Below are 15456 nucleotides of genomic sequence, written 5' to 3'. Positions count from 1 at the left end.
GCATCGAGCTAGCTCAGTGGTTCTCAAATGGGGGTACGCGTACCCCTGGGGGTACTTGAAGGTATGCCAAGGGGTACGTGAGATTTTTGAAAAATATTCTAAAAATAGCAACAGTTCAAAAATTCTTCATAAATATATTTATTGAATAATACTTCAAAATATGAATGCAAGGTCACAAACTGTGAAAAGAAATACAACAATGCAATATTCAGTGTTGGCAGCCAGATTCTTTGTGGATATGTTCCATAAATATGGATGTTAAAGATTTCTTTTTTTGAGAAGAAATGTTTAGAATTGAGTTCATGAATCTAGATGGATCTCTATTACAATCCCCAAAGAGGGCACTTTAAGTTGATGATTACTTCTATGTGTAAAAATCTTTATTTATAATCGAATCACTTGTTTATTTTTCAACAAGTTTTTACTTATTTTTATCTCTTTTTTTTCCAAATAGTTCAAAAAAGACTACTAAAAATGAGCAATATTTTGCAGTGTTATATAATTTAATAAATCAGAAACTGATGACATAGTGCTGTATTTTACTTCTTTATCTCTTTTTTTCAACCAAAAATGCTTTGCTCTGATTAGGGGGTACTTGAATTAAAAAATGTTCACAGGGGGTACACCATTGAAAAAAGATTGGGAACCACTGAGCTAGCTTATAAAGGAAAGCCTGACTTTTGAGCACTTTTTTATCAGGAATACTTGCTTTGTCTGCATGGAAAATTGCAACATTTCAGAGAGAATATGTCTGTTTGATTGCCAAATGCTCGAGCCGTTGCCGAGTTTGCAACCGGGCGTGACACCCCGTGCCAAACCAGGAATCGAACATTATTACTGTTTAATTTTAATAGATAGATAGATAGTACTTTATTGATTATTTCAGGAGAGTTTCCTCAGGAAATAATCACTACTCGGCAGTACAGACAGAATTCAGTTGGTACCTACTAGGGTTGTACGGTATATCGGTATTGGTATAGTACCGCGATACTAATGAATCATATTCTGTACTATACTGCCTCTAAAAAGTACCGGTCCCCAGTCCCCAGTGCCCTTGTCGTTGTCACGTCGTCTCATTGCTGGTTTATGAGCAGAGGAGCATGTTCGCCAATGCACAATCACAGAGTACTTACAAGAAGACACAGTGTGTAGACAGAAAAGTTAGAACGGACGCATTTTGGCATTAAAAGTGAAGTTATAACACTTAAACGTCCTCAGGAAACAAGGCGACCTAGCTAGCGGCTAAAGTCCACCCGCAGTCGGCAGTGTTTTAGCTACTTCTAAATCACTAATCCTTGCCTCCATGGCGACTAATAAAGTATGTTTCTTACAAGTATCATCCCTGCAGGACGAGGAATAGCTAAACATGCTTCACTGCACAACTAATGACACCGTTCCTGAATGTAAACAAATGCCATGGGTGGATCTACACTGACATGCACTATAATGATGCCAAGTACAATAGCATATCTAGTCGATACTACTATGATTAGATTGATATTTTATAGCATCACAAAATCTTTTATTTTTATTTTTATTTATATTATGTTTAAAAACTCAATAAATATGTCCCTGGACACATGAGGACTTTGAATATGACCAATGTAAGATCTTGTAACGACTTGGTATCGGATTGATACCTAAATGAGTGGTATCATCCAAATCTAATGTAAAACATGCAAACAGCAGAAAAATAAGTGATTATTACATATTAACAAAAGTGTAGATAGAACATGTTAAGAGAGAAAGTAAGCAGATATTAACGGTAAATGAACAAGTACGTTAATAATCAATTTTCTACCACTTGTCCCTAATGATGTTGACAAAATAATATAATGGAAAATGACACAATATGTTACTACATACGTCAGCAGACAAATTAAGAGTCTTTGTTTGCTTACTTACTAATAAAAGAACAGTTGTCTTGTATGTTCACTATTTTATTTAACAATAACATTGTGATAAGAAACAAATGTTTAATGTACTCTAATATTGTTTGTTAAAATAAAGCCAATAATGCAATTTTTTATCGTGCCCTTTCTTTAAAAGAGTACCGAAAGGTATCGAAATATAGTTTGGTACCGGTACCAAAATATTGGTATCGGGACAACACTGGTAACTACATAAGTACCAAATTTGGTACAGCAACTAGACAGGGGTAGGGAACCTATGGCTCTAGAGCCAGATGTGGCTCTTTTGATGACTTCATTGGCTCTCAGATAAATCTTAGCTGACATTGCTTAACACGATAAGTAATGAATAATTCCGCTGGTAATCACAGTTTTAAAAATAACGTTGAAATTATAAAACATTCTCATGCATTTTAATCCAACCATCCATTTTCTATCGCACCTGTTCAAGAAGTCGCATCAATAGTAAGAAGTATTATATTTATCATTGGTTAACTTTGGAATAACAATGTTATTAAAAAGAATAAGAGACTTATTCTACTCTAAAAATGTTGGTCTTTCTTAAAAAGGCACGCATTTAGTTGTATTCATCCATCCATCCATCCATTCATTCATTCATTCATTTTCTACCGCTTATTCCCTTTGGGTTCATGGGGGGCGCTGGTGCCTATCACAGCTACAATAGGGCAGAAGGTGGGGTACACCCTAGACAAGTCGCCACCTATATGGCTCTCACGGAAATACATTTTGAAATATTTGGCTTTCATGGCTCTTTCAGCCAAAAAAGTTCCCGACCCCTGAACTAGCATGTTGTGCTATTTATAAAAACAGGAGTTTGCCTACAGCCACAGTTGCTGATGCCAATGTTTTTGACCAAATACTACTTAGAGACGTATTTGCTTTTTTAAACCACAAACTCGACAACTGCGCAATTGATTGAATATACCTGTAGTTGCAGACTTGTTACCCATTGTATTGCACACACATGTTACTATGTGTTAGCATCACAAGGGTGCGAAAACAGCAATACTTTACAGATAGTGGCAGTCAGAAGTGGATAGAAAAAAAACACTTTGGACATAAATCTAACTGCGACTGCAGCCACTTAGCCTAAATGTATACACTGACTCCGCAGGGTTTGTAATCTCAAACCAATAAAACCTAATACAGCTGTGTGATTAGCTTTGGCTTCTGCAACGTAAACAAACGGCCGCACGCGGCTACATCAGACCCATTTCCTTTCATAAGACTTTGCATCTAAAATACTATTTACACTATGGCTTTGGCTGGGGATTAGGTGCGTACATGTGCCAAAACTGTCCCATACTGTGAGCTAATCATGATTGACTATTGCTATGACGTTGCAACCAGAAACACCCGCTTGGAGACTATTATTTTTATCTGAGTGGTTAGCTTTCAGACTTTTGCAGCCAATCACGTTGGCCAGTTAAAGCTATGGAAAAATAGGAAAGTTATGCACCCATCCATCCATCCATTTTCTACCGTTTGTCCCTTTTGCCAAAATGTTCCAAGTAACATTTCCATTTAATTAGCCACTAAGTCTCTGATAAAGAAATTGTTGATGGGTCAAAAAACATTTTTACCGTGGTTGAAAGCAAGTTATTTTTTTTTTCCATCCAATCCACAAGTTATTAATGTACTGTAAGTACTAAAGTTACTCAGTTGTTGAAAAAATGGCCGGAAGAGTGCTTCTGTCAGATCGAGGATCTTTGACTCTCATTCTTTTTTTTTTCAGAAAGACCTAGAGTTGTAAGGACACCAATATTTTGGTTCCGGTACAAAAATAATTTCGATACTTTTTGGTACTTTTCTAAGTAAAGGGGACCACAAAAAAATTGCATTATTGGCTTTATTTTAACAAAAAAATCTTAGGCTATATTAAACATACGTTTCTTATTGCAGTTAAGTCAATAATAAAATAGTGAACATACTAGACAACTTGTCATTTAGTAGTAAGTAAACAAACAAAGGCTCCTAATTAGTCTGCAGTAACATATTGTGTCATTTATCATTCTATTATTTTGTCAACATTATTAAGGACAAGGAGTAGAAAATGAAATATTAATCTACTTGTTCATTTACTGTTAACATCTGCTTACTTTCTCTTTAAACATGTTCTGTCTACACTTCTGTTAAAATGTAATAATCACTTATTTTTCTGTTGTTTGATACTTTACATTAGTTTTGGATGATACCACAAATTTGGGTATCAATCTGATACGAAGTCGTTACAGGATCATACATTGACCATATTCAAAGTCCTCATGTGTCCCAGGACATATTTCCTGAGTTTATAAACATAAGATAAACTTTTTAAAACAAAAGATGTTGTGATGCCAAAAAATATCGACATAATCATAGTAATATCAACTAGATATGGTCCTGTACTTGGTATCATTACAGTGGATGTGTAGATCCACCAATGGCGTTTGTTTACATTTGTGAGCTATGTTGTGTAGTGAAGCATGTTTAGCTATTCCTCGTTCTGCAGGGATGATAATTGTAAGAAACTTACTTTATTTTTCGCCATGGAGACCAGGATTAGTGATTTGGAAGAAGCTAAAACACTGCCGACTGGGGCTGGACTTTAGCCGCTAGTTAGCTAGCCATGTCTTAAAGCATCTCTTCCTGAGGGTGTTTCAGTGTTATAACACCTTGATTGTATAGTTTTTAAGCCAAAATGCATCTGTTCTCCCTTTTCTGTCTACACACTGTGTCTATTTGTAAGTAGTCTGTGATTGTGCGCTGCCGAACATGCTGGTCTGCTCGTTAACCAACAATGACACAACACAACTTTGACGCGGGCACGAGCGCGAAACCGATACTTTTCAGAGGCGGTATAGTACCGAAAATGATTCATTTGTATCGCAGTACTATACTCATAGCGGTATACCGTACAGCCCTAGTAGGTACCAACTGAATTCTGTCTGTACTGTCTGTACTATCTATCTATCTATCTATCTATCTATCTATCTATCTATCTATCTATCTATCTATGTAAGTCAACATCTTTGACTCACATTTAAGCTGTCGGTCATATAAACAGAGCATTTACTATTTGTGTAAATGAAGAAAAATGAAGTTCTTACCATAGGTCCTTTTTCTCCTGGCTGCCCTAGATCACCCTATCGGAAAAAAAGACGTTATTGTAATAAACCCTGAGTGTTTGTTTTTTTTGTTTTGATTTTTTTGGCCACATTATCTTTATTCTGACACTCATTTTTACCCAAGTGTTGCATTTTGCCTCTTCAACATTCAACTTTAGCTACCCCAATGCCAGGGCGACTGGAAGTGCCGACAACGATAATCATTGAGGCAAAAAAGAGAGCAGATAAAAAAAAAAAAACGCTTCTTTTTGCCGCGCCAGAAAAATAATGGCCATGCGAGGAAGGAGAGAACATGAACGATGCCAAGCGACAAGACATGGAAAATGTTGTGTTGAATATGAAACACAGCCAAGTGAATGTAAAGCTATACAGTCAGCTATTCAATTGGCAGCACAATCATGTTTGTCGAGCCTTCATCAGGAGGCTTTGACTAGTGTATGCAAAACGTCTTGCTATATGAACAACCCCAGGGGTGTCAAATGTAAGGCCCGCGGGCCGGATCAGGCCCCCAAACAAGTTTTATCCGCCCTGTGGGATGAGTATGCTAAGTATATAAAAAGCACCAACATTTTTGAATAAAAGAAACTGCTGTTCTAAATGTGTCCACTATATGTCGCAATAGCAATTATTTGGTATCCATGTACCATACCATTCTAACTTATTTATAAAGCCCTTTAAAAACAACCACAGTTGAAGAACAAAGGTCTGTACACCACAAAGAAATAGAGGCAAAGGACGGACTCAAAAATAACATTTAAAACAGAAGTAAAATACACATTGAAAAAGCAAGTAAAATGTACGTTAAGAAAAATGTGTTAGATAAAATGCAGTTAAAAACAGTTAAAAAAGTTAAAAACAGTTTAAAGTCGCATGCCGGATTAAAAGCCAGTAAATGAAAATGGGTTTTAAGAAGGGTTTTTAAAGTAGCCAATGAAGGGGATTTATACATATGTGGAAAAAACCTAAATTGCATGTTAATAGGAAAATGATCAAACTACATAAAAAACATCCTGTAATTTGATTTTTATGTACATTTTTTTATCTTGATAGATTGAAAATGAACACCAATGAGTTGACCGGTGAACATTATCACATAATCTATTCAGAAAGTATAAATAACGACACATAAAAGGTAAAACACTTTTCAATCAATCAATCAATGTTTACTTATATAGCCCTATATCACTAGTGTCTCAAAGGGCTGCACAAACCACAACACAAACCACAACGACATCCTACATGTAAGTGTAAAAAAAACCCAATAACATTATGATTTGTACATTTTCAGAATGTGCTTGTTTTATTGTTAAACAAAGAAAATAATCTGAAGCTGTCTTTATTTTTAAGTTATCGTGCTGTGATTTTACCAGTCCGGCCCACTTGGGAGTAGATATTTCTCTAAGTGGCACCCCATCTAAAATGAGTTTGACACCCCTAAATTACACTAAAAGTATTTGGACAAAATACGCATGCACTTTACATTAATTACCTGATCCTGGTGTACGTCCAGACAGAAGTTTGGTGATTACATACTGGATGTATCCCAAAAGTTGTGTCTATATGGCGCTTTAAAAGTACACTTTGACATCATTATGTGACTTTAAACCAAAACTATTGGGGTATAACCCTCATGATCACTTTCTGGGGGTGTCCCAGTATTTGTGTCCATAAAGTGGGTCTCCAAGTGTGCACTTTGAAGTGAATTATGTAATCCTGGTCAGTTCCGACATATACAGTCTGATATGATTTGTGTCGTCAGTTTAAGAACTTACTTGTAGGCCTTGAACGCCCCTCGGCCCATCCTTGCCTGTGTCACCTGGGGGCCCCCGTGGGCCAGGTGGACCCGGTGGTCCCGGAGGCCCGGGTGGTCCCGCTTGCCCCTGGTCCCCCTTTTTGTGCAACATAAAAAAGATGTCAATATCATAATGCTCAAATTGTATTACAATCCACAGATAGACTGGTGGTATACTACAGATGAAGATATATATTGACTTCCTGAGGAGGTTAAAAAGAAGGAAACATATAAAACAGGGCTTTTCAACTGACGGCCCATATTAAGCAGTGATTAACGACACATTGGCCTGCGAGTTCAGTGAAGGCTGTTTCTGGAGCCTATTTCTAGAAACAACAGTGCGGTCCTTTCTTATAGAGGATCTTTGACTACTGTTTTTACAATAAAAAACAGCAAATATAGTCCGTCATATAGAACTTATTTGAGCAGCAGAGAGCTCCTGTCTTTTAAAGCAGAGGTCCCCAAACTACAGCCCGCCAGCATCCTAAAATGTTTTTTTTTTTAAATAATATCCACAAAGTGAGTGGATATAAATATATATATACTGTATATATATATATATATATATATATATATATATATATATATATATATATATATATATATATGTGTGTGTGTGTGTGTGTGTGAGGAATATATATATATATACATACAGCCTGCAGCATCCTAAAATGTTTTTTGTTTTTGTTTTTTAAATAATATCCACAAAGTGAGTGGAGGATTATATATATATATATATATATATATGTATGTATATATATATATATATATATATATAGACCAGCCCCTGACCAAATATTTTCAAATCAATGCGGCGCCCGAGTCGAAAAGTTTGGGGACCCCTGTTCAGCGTTTCAGCAGTAGGTCCCCGTCTTTGCACGACATTTGTCGTTGCTGCTTTGCACGATGACAGCAAAGTCAGTTGAACAGCCCTGCTTTACAATAAACTCACTTGGACAACGGCAGATGCGTGCAGAGGGATGGAAGCCTCAGTGCAAAGCATGGCTAGCTACCTTAATGAGACGGCGCTTTATGAGCTGCTGGTCGGCGGAAAGAAAGCCATGATTGATCTTAGGGAAGACCATCTGAGCAGGTGTGTGAGGTCGAAGGTCAGGCGCGAGAGAAGGTTGAAGAAAGGCGAGGCCCCAGCAGGAAGGAGAGGAAGGAAGAGGAAAGTGGATGCAGAAAAAAAGACTTAGTTAGAGCTGATTCTATTCCTGGACTATTGAGGAGCATCTTCACAGATAAATCAGAGAAATCCACACTTTTACAACCACGCAGCTTCGGAAGTCTTTGCCTATTTTTTGGCACTTCAGGCTATAATTTTGCATAATTTAACTATGTGGACAGAGTGGGAAATTCTCAGTCTCCATGAAAATCTTGTCATCATTATCATCATCTGTCCCTGTAGCAGAGTGGGAACCCCAGGAGCGGCAGCTTCATATGTTGTCTTCAGCGTTGAGTCCAAAAGGCCCCATTGATGGATTTACAGATTTAGTGGTGAGCCATTGGCATGGACTTGAAAAAAAAATGCACTTTGCCACATAGGTTCACCAGTATGGTATTTTTCTTGGAGGTTCCTCCCTTCAATGAACATAAACCAGACCACGGCCTCTGGCTCTCGTTCCAGGAGGCCACATGTTGCTGGGCTGTAAAAAAAAAAGGCCACCAACGCTTTCAATAGTTTTGAGCGTGTGCAGCCGCTGAGGGGTCCCACTGTGTGACGCACTGCCACTGCCAACAAACCTTGACGGTCAGGATCTGATTGCTGTGCAAAGCGGCGAGCGTGGAGAGACCAGGCAACCCCTACAGGACAAACATGGCACACCGGACCTTTATACTTTTACAACAATGAACACAAATCCACACTAGGTAGATCGATACTGTTTGGGACCTTTCTGTTTTAGGGATTGTTATTTGTGACTGTACATTTAATTTTACATTGAAGAAAATACTGAGAAATACACTATATTGCCAAAATTATTTGGTCACCTGCCTTGACTCACATATGAACTTGAAGTGCCATCCCATTCCTAATACAAAGGGTTTAATATGATGTGGGTCCACCTTATGCAGCTATTACAGCTTCAACTCTTCTGGGAAGGCTGTCCACAAGGTTGCAGAGTATGTTTATAGAAATTTTTGTTGACCATTCTTGCAAAAGCGCATAGGTGAGGTCACACACTGATGTTGGTCGAGAAGGCCTGGCTCTCAGTCTCCGTTCTAATTCATCCCAAAGGTGTTCTATCAGGTTCAGGTCAGGACTCTGTGCAGGCCAGTCAAGTTCATCCACACCAGACTCGGTCATCCATGTCTCTATGGACCTTGCACTGGTGCACAGTCCTGTTCCCGCTAGGTTGGTAGCATGGAATTGTCAAAAATGCTTTAGTATCCTGGAGCACTCAAAGTTTTGTTTACTGGAACTAAGGGGCCAAGCCCAACTCCTGAATAACAACCTCACACCATAATTTCTCCTCCACCAAATTCCACACTCTGCAGTCCAAAATGTACTGTTCTGTGACCACTGACCAGTAGATGGCGGTCACATATAAGATATAAAGTATATTGCCAAAAGTATTTGGCCACCTGCTGACTCACATCGTCCAAAATGTTTTGGTATCTTGGAGCGATCAAAGTTCCTTTCACTGGAAGTAACGAGCCAAACCAAACTCCATACCACAATTCCTCCTCTACCAAATTTCACACTCACAATGCCGTCCAAAATGTACCGTTCTCCTGGCAACCTCCAAACCCAAACTCGTCCATCAGATTGCCAGATGGAAAAGCGTGATTCATCACTCCAGAGAAGGCGTCTCCACTGCGTACTGTACGTTGACTTATTGGAAGGTCACACATGATTAGGACACCTGATTATGATCATTTGGATGGGTGGCCAAATACTTTTGGCAATATAGTGTATGTCTCAGATTTGAAACCATGTTGCTTTTTTGGACTACAAACTTGTAGCAATTGACCCATGCGATTGCATCCAACCATTTTGCCTTGTTATTGCCTTGATATCTCGCACATTTTTTTGACAACCGCAAACATTTTAAAGACTGGCCAAGGGAAAACGCTACACCCCCCCACCTCTTGGCCGAGAATGGTAGCAAATGGCTGGAAGCTTCCATGAAATTCCGATTATTGCATTTATCAATTTCAAAACATTCAACATTTTGTCCCCACAATAAAAAAACCCTTCCTCCTTGTTTGTGTCATAAGATATAAACAGATGGTGGTGTTTGTTGACATCAATATCACACAACTGACTTTCAACTTTAAACGTGGTGGTGAATTGGTCTGACATTAAAGGAAGTTCAAGCATACAGTTTTCCAAACTGCCCTCCCTCAGGCAACAGTCTTGACAACAGACACAATCCACGAGAGGAAAACAATGACGGTCATTGTTTGGAAGTGGACTTTAATCTGACTCCAGCCTCTTTTTTTTTAAAATATATTATTTTGGTTTAACATGTCTTGTTTTATCAAACACTCATTGAGGTTCCCTCGCAAGGAGAAGTGTCAAAAGCAGGACAAATTGAGCTGATTTATACCGACATAAATGCTACTTTACCATTGCAGAGCAAACGTGGCTTCTGTAAGGCCGACGTTTACATTTTAAACACAGAATATTTCTATATAAATGCAATATATCAATAATTACTATATGCCCATAAAGCAGGGGTCGGGAACCTTTTTGGCTGATGAAAGCCAAATATTTTAAAATGTATTTCCGTGAGAGCCGTATAGTATTTTTAACACTGAATACAACTGTAAGGTTAAAACTCGGATGACATCTATTGAACAGACAAGAAGCAGGGAATTACACAGAGACTGGATTCAATTTAGCTCAATGAGGAGAAACGCGCAGACCTGTACCCTTGTACAGTGTCGTCCCACGCTCTGACAAGAGAATTCTACGCCTCCTCTTTTATTTGAACTTTCCCTGATTACAAAAACTAAATGCATGCATATCTTATTCTTTAAAAAAACAAAAAAAAAAAAAAACATTGTTATTTTGAAGGTACCAATAATAAATAAAATACTTTTGACCATTAATGTGACTTCTTGAACAGGTGCGATAGAAAACGGATGGTTGGATTAAAATGCATGAGAATGTTTTATAATTAGAACGTTATTTTTAACACTGTGATTACCAGCGGAATTATTCATTACTTATCGTATTAAGCAATGTCAGCTAAGACTTATCTGAGAGCCAGATGCAGTCATCAAAAGAGCCACATCTGGCTCTAGAGCCATAGGTTCCCTACTCCTGCTATAAAGTATATATATCAGCCTTCCACACCTTATACCAGTGGTTCTTAATCTTGCTGGAGGTACCGAACCCCACCAGTTTCTAATGCACATTCACCGAACCCTTTTTAAGTGAAAAATAAAACGTTTTTTTTTTTTTTCTAATTCAAGACAGTTAGATATTTTTGGTAGTATGGGGAACGCATTCTAAGTAAGAACGACTTAATTTAGAGTTATTTGGACACTATGGGAACATATTCTAAGTAATAAAGACCTAATTTAGAGTTAATAGTTAGAGTTAAAATATAATTCACTTCAGTTATTTGGTTAGGGTTAGAGGATAAGGGTTATAATGCCGAATAAGGCATTAATAAGTACTTAATAATGACCAGTTAAGAGCCGATATGTTACTAATTTGCATGTTAATAAGCAACTAATTAATAGTGAATATTTTTCCCATACTAACGTTTTACCATGTTTTTTTTACTGGTGCACAAAATGAACCGTGCATTAACATCACCTTGTTCAAACAACAAAACCAACTCAAAACAAATTACACACCTGCAAATCAGTCAACAGTTGCCGTATCCGTAATATGCCGATAGGGAGAAGTTTGTATTTACACGATGAGTTTGTGTATTTTGACCACCACCGAACGCCTGAGGCCGACTCACCCCACCCCTAGGGTTCTATCGAACCCAGATTAAGAACCACTGCCTTATTCGTAGATGCCTCGCTGCAGTTAATAATGGATTAGATTTATATCACGCTTTTCTATTGTTAGATACTCAAATCGCTCACAGAGAAGTGGGAACCCATCATTCATTTACACCTGGTGGTGGTAAGCTACATCTGTAGCCACAGATGCCCTGGGGTAAGCTGACGGAAGTGTGGCTGCCAGTTTGCGCCTACGGTCCCCACCAATCATTCATTCATCATTCGTTCACCAGTGTGAGCGGCACCGGGGGAAAAGGGTGAAGTGTCCTGCCCAAGGACACAACGGCAGCGATTTTTTGGATGTCAACAGGCGGGAAGCGAACCTGCAACCCTCAGGTTTCTGGCACGGCCGCTCTACCCACTACGCCATGCCGACCCAGTTGAGCAAACAAGCACCCCTGCGCACAATATTAACCATATAAGAATACTTACATACAGTCAAAAATGTACATACACTGGTAAAAAACATACTATCATGGCTGTCTTGAGTTTCCAATATTTTTTTTTTTTTTTTGTGATAGGGTGAATGGAGCACATAGTTGTTGGTCACCAAAAAAAGTTTGAAGTTTGGTTCTTCTATGAATGTATTATGGGTCTACTGAAAATGTGATCAAATCTGCTGGGTCAAAAGTATACATACAGCAATGTTAATATTTGCTTACATGTCCCTTGGCAAGTTTCACTGCAATAAGGCGCTTTTGGTAGCCATCCACAAACTTCTGGCAAGCTTCTGGTTAAATTTTTTACCACTCTTCTTGACACAATGTGTTGATTTCTGACATGGACTCGTTTCTTCAGCATTGTCCACACGTTTAAGTCAAGACTTTTGGAATGCCGTTCTAAAACCTTAATCATTGCCTGATTTAGCCATTCCTTTACCACTTTTGACGTGTGCTTGGGGTCATTGTCCTGTTGGAACACCCAACTGCGACCAACACCCAACCTCTGTGCTGATGATTTTAGGTTGCCCTGAAAAATGTGGAAATAATCCATATTTTTCATTGTCCCATTTACTCTCAGTAAATTACCAGTTCAATTGGCAGCAAAACAGGCCCAGAGCATAATACTTCCACCACCATGCTTGACGGTAGTGATGGTGTTCCTGGGATTAAAGGACTCACCTTTTCTCCTCAAAACATATTGCTGGGTATTGTGGCCAAACAGCTCAATTTTTGCTTCATCTGACATCACAGGGACAAAGATAAGACTTTCTGGAGGAAAGTTCTGTGGTCAAATTAAACAAAAATTGAGCTGAACTTCATGAATGTTGTTTGTGACAAACAAGTATGTGCTCCAATCACTCCAATACAAAAAAATAACAATTGTACAAATAATTGGAAACTCAAGACTGCCATGACATTATGTTCTTTACAAGTGTATGTCAACTTTTGACCACGACTGTAGATTTGACTCTCCTTCAAGGTCCTGTGCTTTGAATTGAATCCCAACAAAAGTATATATGTATAAAATAATGGCCTTCAGTTATAAAGGTGCGGAAATTTATTGATACTGTAATAAAGAAATAGTACACGATAAATAACAGCTTCTATAGTTGTTCACCTAAAACAAAACAAAAAAAACACACCTGGTGGTTCCATAGGTTTCTCAAATTACCTTTATTATAACTGGTCACACTATACTGCAGAGCGGACATGACACCTATAAACCTTTTTTTTTTTTTGATTGATTGATACTTTTTTTAGTATATTGCACAGTTCAGTCCATATTCCGTACAATTGATCACTAAATGGTAACACCTGAATAAATTTTTCAACTTGTTAAAGTCGGTATCCACGTTAATCAATTCATGGTAACATTTACGACGGAATTTTAAGATTAAAAATGCTAAAAATACAAGTAGGCTGTTCCATATTTCAGATATGTTATGTACTCTGCAGAGTTGAGGAAATAAGTGCTAGGATGCATCATCGTGGCGTTGTGGCTTCATTTCATTTGTCCTTCCGGAGCAGCTATGTGATAAGAGGCTTTCTTTTTCGTCATTTTATATTGTTTGAAATGGCGTACAATTTAATGCTTTGCCGCCAGTGTGGCATTCTGCGAGCCTGTTTGACCACAAAGTAGCTCCTGTTCCTCCGATTTCGGGTTATTTGTAATTTACTTTTATTCAGAAATGGCTTGCTCGCACACCCATACATTTTCAATCTGGCCAATCCAAACAAAAAGTCTTTGGTGCCATCATCCTGGATAGGAAGATGGCTGTTCAAGGGGCCAGGCCCCGCAGACTATAATCATGACTGGTATTGATGTGCAACTTTTTCTCACGTTACTGACAATCTCAGACATCTTGAAGACAAGAATATGGAAAACTGGATTAAAGTCAAGGCGAAGACACGGTACATACAAGTTGAAAGATGATGTGGGGGCTGGAACTACTTTATGGGTTTTAGCTTTTACATGGCTTATTTGCTATTTTCAATCTTTGAGAAACGATTGGGATATTTTGTGCCACTGAGATAAATTGTTTTCAAATTTTACAGTCATAGTGACTATGTTAAATTGGCTAAGGTCAAATTTGCATGACAATATCCATCTTTATCAATCAATCAATGTTTATTTATATAGCCCCAAATTACAAATGTCTCAAAGGACTGTACAAATCATTACGACTACAACATCCTCGGAAGAACCCACAAAAGGGCAAGGAAAACTCACACCCAGTGGGCAGGGAGAATTCACATCCAGTGGGACGCCAGTGACAATGCTGACTATGAGAAATGTTATGTATATACATATACATATATATATATATATATATATATATATATATATATATGTATATACATATACATACATATACATATATATATATATATATATATATATATATATATATATATATATATATATATATATATATATATATATATATATATATATATATATATATATATATATATCGGACCATACTCAACAGTGCGCCTTATAACCCGTTGCGCCTATTGTATGGAATAAATTTGGTAGTGCTTACCGACCTCAAAACTTTTTTATTTGGTACATGGTGAAATGATAAATGTGACCAGTAGATAGCAATCACACATACGAGATATGTGTTGACTGCAATATGACTCAAGTAAACAACACCACAATGTTATATGTTCCATTGAAAATATAGAACATTACACAGGGCGCTCAAAATTCTATCAAAATGTTTTAGTATGACTTTGGTAAGCTATGAAGCCGCACTGCTTGACAGATTGTACTGTGTGTTAACATACGAGTATTATTATAGTGTGTGTATAAGGTAATGGGTTGTACTTCTATAGCGCTTTTCTACCTTCAAGGTACTCAAAGCGCTTTGACACTACTTCCACATTTACCCATTCACACACACATTCACACACTGATGGAGGGAGCTGCCATGCAAGGCGCCAACCAGCACTCATCAGGAGCAAGGGTGAAGTGTCTTGCTCAGGACACAACGGACGTGACGAGGTTGGTTCTAGGTGGGATTTGAACCAGTGACCCTCGGGTTGCGCACGGCCACTCTCCCACTGGCGTTTTGTTTTGCAATATTATAAAAAAAAATACTTTTCTTACCTTCTGGTACCTGCTGATCTGTATTTGGGATTTGGATAAGTCCTGAAAATTTGCAAACGCCACATTCGTAGTCAGTGCCGACCCCGTAGTCAATAAG

The 15456-nt window shown here is 38.0% G+C and overlaps 1 protein-coding gene across 1 annotated transcript in view; it reads right to left on the bottom strand.

The window, feature by feature from the left end:
* The window catches only part of LOC133560717 (collagen alpha-1(XXV) chain), a 337729-nt gene that overhangs the window by 106823 nt on the left and 215450 nt on the right, over positions 1-15456 (bottom strand). The window contains exons 8-10 of the mRNA XM_061913555.1: positions 7844-7915; positions 6811-6927; positions 5021-5056 (exon numbers count right to left, since the gene is read on the bottom strand). Of these exons, the coding sequence (XP_061769539.1) occupies positions 5021-5056; positions 6811-6927; positions 7844-7915 (225 nt within the window). The remainder of the gene's footprint in view (positions 1-5020; positions 5057-6810; positions 6928-7843; positions 7916-15456) is intronic.

The sequence above is a fragment of the Nerophis ophidion genome, linkage group LG10, assembly GCF_033978795.1.
Source record: "Nerophis ophidion isolate RoL-2023_Sa linkage group LG10, RoL_Noph_v1.0, whole genome shotgun sequence".
Classification (NCBI taxonomy): Eukaryota; Metazoa; Chordata; class Actinopteri; order Syngnathiformes; family Syngnathidae; genus Nerophis; species Nerophis ophidion.
The sequence above is the reverse complement of the archived record's forward strand: the minus strand, read 5'-3'. Positions and strand labels throughout refer to the sequence as shown.